Source organism: Anopheles coustani, chromosome 2, assembly GCF_943734705.1.
Source record: "Anopheles coustani chromosome 2, idAnoCousDA_361_x.2, whole genome shotgun sequence".
Taxonomy (NCBI): domain Eukaryota; kingdom Metazoa; phylum Arthropoda; class Insecta; order Diptera; family Culicidae; genus Anopheles; species Anopheles coustani.
This window is the reverse complement of record NC_071289.1, coordinates 60270595-60281020: the sequence shown is the minus strand read 5'-3', so window position 1 is coordinate 60281020 and position 10426 is coordinate 60270595. Positions and strand designations below refer to the sequence as shown.

The following is a 10426-nucleotide window of genomic DNA, read 5'->3' as shown; positions in this document are numbered from 1 at the left end:
AGTAGTGATAGGCAGCGTGAAGTTAATTTAGAAGCGTAATGTTTGCTCCCGCTTCCCCGCTTTCGTGGATTCAATGGAGATAAAATGTTTCCTTTTGAGAGTGAGATAGCATTAGATAGAAACACAATATGCAGAGTGATTTACAAAATTTGATCAAACGATAAGTGGAATGCGGTACGTTGGACTCGTTAAGAACATATATTGTGATTTGATTTCAATCCTTCCCATATGGGGTTTTGCACATTTCATCGTATCTGATATCCGACTGTCGTAACAATTGCTAGATAAGCCTAATATTATTGTAAATAACCTCGCAACAAAAGATTTACATCATAGTTTCGTTGGCGCTTTGGAATAATACTACGACAGTTCAGTAATTTTCACTAAGAAAAACAGATTTCATTTGTTGAAACCCAATATGTTCAACGCTCCGATACTAATAATGAGGTTGAAGAAGAAAATAAATTAAACTAACACAAATACCTCTCTGCCAAGCTGCTAAGTTAATACATACCGATAGTGTCACTAAACCCCATCATGTAGTGATCCCTTAGTCTGCGGAATGCGTCCCAAATGACCCCGAAAAGCGTCGCCATATGGACACAAACGGACTACGTTAGCCAACCGACCACCAATGTCACATTTTGGGCGTGACGAAAGCTGGTTTCTTCGTTGTGGAGAAAATATTTGCGTCCAATTGAGGATCATTAATTTCTACGTATATTATGGCGATTATGTTCCTTTCCTCGCACTTCCTCATACTCTCGCTTGGTAATGGTTTTTGGGGAAACTTAATCGTTGTGCACAAACAATCATCCAACCAATCAATCTATTTAAAGCAAAACCTTTCTTGATCCCGTACAATGCCAGGGCCAAAGATAAAAATGGCAATAGCAAATACGAATGAAGCCGTCGCGTATACAATAATTTTTATATCTCATTTGCTTACGTGATAAGTGACACTGCTGATTCGGCATGGGTGGATGGTGTTGAGGCACGATACAAATACGACATGGCCATTAAGGTAGAGTATAACTCTAAATGGTTCTTGAATGCCTAAGAAACATGAGCGAGCAGTGCTTCAGTGTGACCGTGTAGATACGCTGTTCGTGCGGATGGAAGCAATAGAAACGAGATTTAGTGAATAGTTGTTAGACCGTTCAAATCGAATTTCACCAAGAGCGCTCGTTTTATGACGATAAAATACTGTTTTAAATGATAAATTTGAAACGTAAAATTAACGGCCCGATTGGTAGCTCTAGTATTTCATTGAACAAAACAAGAAATGCAAAGGACGCGATAATCAAAGGAGAAGTTTCAACTATATAATAAACCACGTAGTACATTACTAAACTACAGTATAATAGCAACAGACAGGGTGGCGTACGGAAGAGGTAATAAGAGAGAGAAAATTAAATGTAGAGACGTAAACAATTTAATCAGAGTGAAACCGACAGAATTGCCAATCTCTTCCTTATAATAAGCCATTATTACCGAAGACTGGCGGTTGAATGTTTTGTTGAATAATTGTGTTACCGAATAGTTCGAATCAGGGCCGATCAGGGCGAGTGAGTGCTGTTACATGTTGTGCTTCATATTTTTCATCGGAATCGCAACTGCCGATCATTTTAATTGTTATTTGGTAAACTTATCACAAGCCCATATTGCCTTGCTAAACTTTTCTCGAACATTTTTTCCTTCACTGCTCACGCCTATTAAATGCAATTTTTTTTACTGACGGTTGCACATGTCAACCCACTAGAGGTTGTTGCGAATCGCCTAGAGATGACGTGCGCTGAATGTAACATGAAGGATTAATTGCAACCGAGATAGCGACAAAAAATGTTTGTAAACGTAACTGTTTTATCATGTGCTGGACGGTACGAGCCAGACGTTAAAAAGAAAAAAAAAACATTAAAAGTGCATAGAAAATAATCTTGAAAAGCAATGGCGATGGTTTTCATCCACAAAATACATACATTGAATGTGAAGGTAGTGCTGAAGAAGCGATAGTTTGAGTTAACATTTGTGCATGCATAGGCGTGAATATGCTTCTAGGAGTGAAATTTTACCGTGTGAAGGATCGCAAAATATGTTTCGGTTTCTTAACGTATTCTCATGCTCTTTGGGATGCATAGAGGGATAATATTTTTACACCCTCTTTAGGGATACAAACACAATCCTGAAGAAACGTAGGACAGTATACCTGAATCAAAGATTTGATTTGAGTTTGCTTTCGATTAGATATTACTTTGTACCACGATTAATTGAAGTCACTGATGAGCGGATCTAGCTATACCATGGGTAAAGATTAGGGTTTCAAGACCCTTTGGAAAGAACGTGACCTCTGAGTGAGAGAAATTGGAGTGAGATTTATTTTAGTTAAACGTTACGTTAGGATGCTATGCTGCACTAGAGAGGTAACATCATTTTGTTTCATTTGAATAATTTGTCATCCTATAGGTAGAATGGCGGAGTTTGATTAGGAACCAGTTTCTACGTTTTGTGCATATGGTTGAAAGAACAGGTAGTGCGAACAAAATAAAGAAAACTTGTAAAGCTTCCGAATGTACTGTGGAAAGTCACTAATGAACCGAATAAAGGTTAGGTAAACAATGGAAATTGGCAGTGCTGAGTAAAATTAGAACAATTTAATAGAACCTGGAAACGCGAAGGAATGGAGTAGTGAGTGTAATTTATACATTTTATGTATGCAACTCTCTGAAAGAAAAGCAACTCTTGAGAAGGTTGAAACTGATGAATAAATCTGAAAATTGAAGGAATTGTTTCAACTGCAGTATGGTTTATAATTTTTTTATTTAAATGAAAGAAAAATAAAATGTGAGCCGTGAGAGTAAACTACGTACTCCATTCCAGTGCAATAACATTTCGCTTGATTTATATCTTTTATGCTTTACAACGATGATGGATAATCAGGTGTTTTTAAAAATAATCCGAATGAAAATGTTGAGCTAATTGATTTCGACGCTGCTTGCCGGTCCGTGTCGCGTTCCTCCAACTTCGTTCCCTCGCCATCCGAGTGCATCGGCGTACCGTATGCGATTGGGTTTTTTGGTTCAGCATCCACGAGCCTTCGGCGAAAAACGTTGCTAGCGCAACACGGCATTGCGATCGGGCGTTCTGCATTAATGATGTTGTTGTACCCACTCATCTGATGGTGGAGATTATTTTGCTTGCACTTGTGTTTTCAACGGATCGGTACTAAATCATACGGCGTCGCGTCCGATGCAGCGGAGCGAATGTCCATGGGAACCTTCGGTAATCATTTTATTTTTAAACCCGGTCCATACGCACCGCACAGACGTGCGCGGTTGTTCACGCATGCAGAAAGGTGACTCATTATCGTTAAAATAAATTCCCATCATTACCACCGACCGATTCACGTGTGCATGCAGTGCCCTACCTTTTTTTTTGTTTGTAATGATATATTTTCTTTCGCCAGCCAGACACAGTTGGGTGAGATGATCCTGACGGGCGGATGGCCCACAGTTGCCACCGATGCGTGGATTAATTTAATAAACAAAAATACCCGTTTTACCGGGAGCGTCAAACACGTCCCATATATATATATTTTTTTTAAAACAACCGATCGCATGAATAAGTGGAAAATCGATTTGATGGGGAAGTAAAAATCAAAAGTGTCATGTTGTTTTTCATGCCTGATTTTTCCCTCCCTCCCACTCTTCCACCCACGCAATTGCTCAACCTTGCACACACATCACCCCCACAATTGCTGGATGTATTCAATCTGATGATGTTGCAAGCATGGAATTAAAAAAGCGAACGCGCCCGTTAAACGTTCCGGGTGGGATTTATTTGTCACCCCGCCCACCAGCCGATCACTGCCTACATTTTGGGTTGTTTTTGTTTCTGCTCAAACTGTCCTTCGATTGTCGACGATTGTAAAAATTAATTCATCTATTTGTTTACTTATCACGTGGCAACGATCAGGAGTTGTTTACAAGCATATAAATTAGCGACGAGCCACCGCACGATGCGTTTCCAATGTCCAACGGCAAAGTTGGGAGCGGGTTAGTGTGTGGGTGTGTCTCTTTTCTTCCCCTGTTCGTAGCCCACATTCGAATGTCACTTATTTCCAACACGCCTGAGGAATGGATATTGCATGGGAGCTGGGTTGGTGCATGTGGGAGGATGCATTTTTTACCATCTATCAGTGAGGTGCGGTGAGCTTGTTCTCCCAACCGGAAGCAAACATACACACACGCATCGAAAACACAAATGCACACCGGCACATATGCACGCTACTCAACTGTACATTCTGGTTGTTATTTCTGCGTCCCCCCAGGAGGGTACGGTTTGCGATGTAATAAACTGGTTTACTTTTTTTGAACGTCTGATTGTGGGGCGTAATTCAGTGGAAGAAAATTTCGCAACGTGTCGAGTGGTTTTATTTTGTATGTTTCCCTATTTTTTCGTTCACTTTCTAAGTGGTTTCAAATAGAAAAACAAGTAAACGCAACAGTTTGTAAAATAGTTGTTCTCAAATGAGTGAAGCAGTTGCAAAAATTCTCTAAGAGAAGAGCACAAAAAACAGCTAACTGTATTTGCTTATGGGTTACATATTTTTTCGCTGATGAATATGTTTTGTGCACTTCACTGTCGCCAACGGCTTTTGCTGACGTTTGCCGATATTCGAAAACACTGCCCGAGCTGGTGTTTGTTTCTGTTCCCTTTTTGATTGCAATTTTCACTCTCACGTTTTTTTTCCGTTTTTATGCAGTACACAAAGTGCTTCTGCCCGTGTTTATGCTGGCGATTCATTTGGATGATTTTTGTGGGTTGTTGAAATGGTGATATTGTGTTTTTTTCTTTTTCTATAAAATACCACATGTTACATGTTTATTACGGTGTACATTGTTCGTCCGCTGGGGTGGACTTCTGGATTGCTATGTGTAGGAATTGCCCGCGGGAAATGAAGTAATTGAGGTGACGCAATCTTTACGATTCCGTGGTATGGTACATTCCACTGGGGGAAATAGTATTTTTGTTTAATTAAATTGTACGTTCAAGCAAAACGGAAAATTTTACCAGGTCTATTCAACATCAAAGCTTACTTTTTCTGATTTTTCATTTTGGGTAAAAACAACACCTGCTTTTCCTGAGGGTATCACATCAACACAAGCAGTACTGCGCTCCGAGCTGGTTCGCTCCGCATCAGGGTGCATTACCTAAAAATTGAAATTGTCACATAGAGTACAAAACCTTGCGAAACGAAGCTTTCTGTTCAGTTGAATTTCATCTTCTATTTATCCGCTTTGAAGAATTGGGTTTCAGTAATTCCAATTGCTGTGTAACTTTTTCTACCGGATTCATTATTGGTTGAGTTTTACTCACAATTGAAACTAGCGTTGAACATTTACAGACAATAAAAGATTTTACAAATCCCGAAAATTTCATATTTATTCTAATGATGGTGTTACCAATGATGGACAGGAATATAAATTATTATGACAATACAACGACGTTGTTACTCCCCATTAACTGGTGGATTATAACATATTTAAGTTAAATACTTTATCCTTCAGTGAGAAGAATTATAAATGAAATCTTTTTCGTTATGTTGGAAAAAATAAAAGAAATATGATCCCGCGGTTTGAGCTTATGGGATTTATGTGACCACCCGGTGGTTTGAGGGGAGAAAACCATAATGAAAATAGAAACAACTCCCAGCGCAGAGGGGAGAGGGTGGCGGTGGTGATGTGTGTCCTTTTTGCGGTTTTTGGGGCGATTTTAATTGCACTAAGTTTGTGGATAAAGCGGGCTATGAATTAAACATATGTGTGCCATTTTAACCACCCAGCCACCCGCCAGCCGACCTCCGACGGTGTACGCTTTTGAATAATGATTATTGTCATCATTTTTTTTTTTTTGGTTCGTTCTAACAGGCAATTTGTGTGTTTGCCCTTCAGGAAAAGATCGACTGAAGAGGACAGGGAGCAGGGGACGTGTGCTTATGTATTTCTATAAAATTAATCAGCAATAAGTGCAAATTTACGAGTTTCACAGATATATATTCCACAGAGTTGGTTTACCCCAAGCTGTCCGTTCTTCGCTGGCGGTTTCCCTCCCCTTTGGCCGCTAGTTTGTGCTGTCTGTTCCAATTTGCTCGCGCGCCAGGAAACCCCGTGGGTGAAACCTATTGTCATTACGGGCGACATATTTGTATATTAATTTTCATAATTTAAAACAAAGTGTATAATGCCGCTCCAATTTGCAACAGGGTAAACACGGTCGTACATTTTTGTGCCTTCTTTGTCCTTGCGTTCTTATTTTTTCAATGGATTGGTACACTGGTATAACATTTGCGGTTTTGCGAATAAACATTTGAGCAGGGAGATTTTTAAAATCATGAAATGATTATGAAACAAATAAATGTATGATTAAACCCTTTCACATTTTTGCCCGAGCCCGACTCGAACAAGTGGTTGGAATTTGGATTGCTTTGCCCTAATGCTGGCTCGGGCAGCTTTTTGTCGCACGTTTTGTTTCTATTTCCGTTGCGCTGCATTTATTTCAAGTGCACCTGCCTCTAAAACACGTTCTTATGTATTTTTAAATTTTTATACATTTATTTGACATCCATTTATGCAGTTGAACAAAATTTTTGATTATCATTGTCAAATTATTTAATCAATAAAATCCTTAACATATTTAGGAAATTATCATTTTTTTCTAGGGGTTTAGACCAAGAGCTATACTAAAATGTAAAAAAAAACAGTGTGATAATTTTTTGAGCCATTTTTTCGACATGGCAGACCGGTGAAGGGGTTGAAATGATTTAGACATAACGACAGCTAGACTTGCAAATGATATTTTATAGCATGTACTATTCAAAATCATAGGGTTAGATCTTACATGGGTTGACTATTTTGTTTTTTCAAATGAAACAACAATTAATCAAGTTGTTTTGTTTAGGATTCGTGACTTATTTTTATATATAAATACTGTTTTGTGATGTTAACATTTATAGTGAACTTTCGTAGGATTTGATTCACGCCAAATTGCTGTATTTTCAATACATGCCATGAAGTTGAACAGATGTAAAACTTACCCGTATAACCAATCGCCAATACTAGGGTTAACGCATAGTCATGAAACACCGGGCGTCTCCATTGTTTGCACATTTAAGAGGGCTTTATTCGTTAAAAACTATACAAAAAAGGAATTGTGATATACGTTCGCTGGGCAATCTGTAATGATGTGGTTTTGTGCCGTACGCGGCGCGCTCCATGCGGGAATGCATCGTAAATAAACAATGCACAGCGCGCTGCACGCATAAATAAATAAATAACGTACGATTCGACGCACGCCCTCAATCCACCGCCCTTGCCCTGCCCATTCCGATTATCACGATGGCGATCTACTTGCTCACGTTCGGCAGATCTTTTCCACCTTCATTGTTCCGTATCGATGTTTGGGTGAAATTTTCCGACCCGTTTTGTTTTACTCCTATCCATGTTGACTCTTTCAACCTTGGAGTTTCACACACTCCGCGGGCGACATAAGCCCCTTTCGGTGCTCTTCGATCTCCGATCGTGCGCTTTACGCCAGCGAATTGGGTAGCCATTGTGTTTCCTTCCATTCTTTGCACACTGTTGCGCCCATATTTTACCGTTAAAATCGCGTGATATATTAAATATTTGATTACTAATTGCTTTTAACGCTGCGTTCGATTCCCTTGCGTTGGGAGCGAAGTGAAGAAAACACAAAAAAATGGATCTTTTAAAACCAAATAGTGTCAACGGGCAGTGTGCTCTACGGAGTGTTGATCGCTGGCCACCACAGCTTTGGTGGTGATTTACCCCTGCCCCCTCCACGTCCCGCTGTCTTCCTGTTTCTCCCTGACGGAAGGCGTAATCCTTCGTAGTTCGATGCTGCCCGCTGTGGCCACATAATTTTTTAGGTACCGAATTAATGAGTGGTCGGACACCTGCTGCTTACCATCTTTCCGGTTTTCGGTCGTTTTGTTTTTCTTTCCTTCCACCATTTAATTTCTTTCCTTTGACGCGCTTTCGTGTGTTTCCACTCGATTATAACGAATAAGCCTTTATATATTTATTCTTTTTGTCATAAAATCACAACAAGCGTTAAGCGCTTACGGTACACGGTAAAGCATAATACACTGTAGCGGTTTTGTTTTCGTTTGTTTGTTTTGTTTCATTTGTTCATCGCGTTCGAACCAGGCGGAGGAAAATAAAAGAAAGCGAAGAGTCAAAATTAATAAGATATGCAAATCTGTCAGTATTGCAACGGGGAAGAGGATATTGTTTGATTCCTAGTATTTTTTGTCCTTTATCCACTTTCTGCCCTGTATGCATTGCGTTTGCTCACGTCGAATACATAAACCAAATTAATACACACGCGGAAACGGAGAACAGGAAGCACACGATTAGGCACAGGAAAATTAAAGCCATCGCGCAGTTAACGCGCCCATTCTCCAGTCGTATCATTTTCTATTGCTCTCAATTTCTTTTTAAAACTGCCTTTTTTGTTGGACGTTTATGTTTGGCCTTTACCGCTGTAAAAGTGTTATTCGAAGCGTGGTCAGAGGCCTGGCTTGCGTAAATAAATATAGAAAATAACATTTGCTTTTTAAAACATACACTTAGAGTGTTGGTCGTTTTTTTGTTTGAACGACTACTATGGCTTACAACACTGGTCAAGACGGATCGGCACTAACGCCAGTGTCCGATCTGACCGGAAGCAGTCCTTTAGGGATCTGTTCGCTCCGACTGCTCCGGGTGCGTACGCACCGAAGTCAGCTTCTTTCTCTCGCAAATCTTACCTTAGTAAATTTAATTTCTACTGCTACATGCTTTCGTTTCCAAACAGTGTTGGGATTTGTTGTTGTTGCGTTGTCGAAAAAGTGTTTTGTGTGTTTTGAGTATTGGCTTCCGAGTCCTTCAATTGCAATTTCGGAGAAAACTTTTGGTGCTCTTTTACGTATTAATACCGGAAGGGGCATATGGAGGCAATGTTTAGTAAGGTCCGCCGTACTCAGCGTTCAGATCCAGATTAGATGCCGCCTATAGAATGACCAGCAAAAGGGGAAGTAGTTTCTTTGCTTCTCTGCTGTCGCCACTGCTGACTCACATCGAAGAACTCAACTGAGCATCCGATGTACCTTTTCGGTTACATTTATGCATGATGCTGCGTTCCCGGTGGAGCCCGGTAGCCCGGGTAGGTGTTGTTGAGGGCATTCTTTGCGAAAAAGGCTCCGTAGTCCTTTGGTTTGTTAAACACACGATACATTTAGCAGCCGATTGGACAGGCAAAGAAGATGTAGTGGAAGTGTGCGTTGTTTGACGATTTAGTTTCCGTTGAATTCCGTCCGAGAAAGTGTATTGGTGAGCGATGACGGCAAATTTGCCCACGAGTCCCGTAGAGCAACATATGGAAAAGAAACAAACACGACAGAAAACGATAAAAAGGATTAGTGATAACGGATTACAAAATGGTTTGGAGAGGATCATGTTGGGTCGGTGGCAGCTAGTGTTAGCGAAATTGGAACAGCTACTCGTGTCCAGTTTATGTTCGTCTTCATCGAAAACCATCGCATCCATAGAAAATAAGCTAACAAAATGCGGTCTAAGCCTTGCGCCCTTTGGATAGTGGTACGAAAGCGTTTCAAACCCCGAACAGGTCATGTGAATGCTAAAAGATTTATTTTATTCGTTCAACTGGAGCTCAAAAGCTACGGGTTGGTATTTTTCTTGAAAAATTTCCACTTGAACTCCATCGAAGTGAAGCTTTGAGTGCAAAGTAATTTAATAGATTACTTCCTGATCAAACACATTCTAGTGTTCAACCGTAGAACGTTGGCCTACAAGTTCTTTGTTTACTCGAGGGAAACAACCACATACACGTGGTTTGAGTCTTTCACAATTCACATTTGAACTTTATTGTAAGCAACAATCAATTCAATGCAATAAATCCTGGAAAAATGATTAAATTGTGTAATGTGCTTTGTAATTTTCCAGCCGTTGCATAAAAAGAATTGGTGTAATTGATCTAATGTGCAAGCTTTAATCAAACAAATGAAGTGAAAACTTGCCTATAGTATAGAAAATTACTAAATATTGCTTGTCTTTGCTGGCCGTGCTATCAATATCGGTTGATTCGAAAATTCGAGAGAGGTTTCAAACCTGTTGTCAAAGCCAGTTGTTAAACATCAATGCTTAAGTTATTATGACCAACAAAAAGTTTGCAAATAGACTGATCACTTAGAAAATAAAGCTTCTCAGCCTAAACAGACTAATTTATGCATCAAGACCATTTTGTGCATGCAAATTTGCACAGTGTTGTCTAGAATTCATGGTGATCTTTAATTTATTTTACAAGAAATAGGTTTCTGCTGTGACCTAGAATTTTATGATGCATCGTG

General features: G+C 39.8%; 1 protein-coding gene across 1 annotated transcript in view; it reads right to left on the bottom strand.

Annotated features, from left to right (window-relative positions):
- Positions 1-8072: 8072 nt before the first annotated feature.
- The window catches only part of LOC131264743 (bromodomain-containing protein DDB_G0280777), a 43396-nt gene continuing 41042 nt past the window's right edge, over positions 8073-10426 (bottom strand). Inside the window, exon 4 of the mRNA XM_058267013.1 lies at positions 8073-9267. Within this exon, the coding sequence (XP_058122996.1) occupies positions 9181-9267 (87 nt within the window). The 3' untranslated portion in view covers positions 8073-9180. The remainder of the gene's footprint in view (positions 9268-10426) is intronic.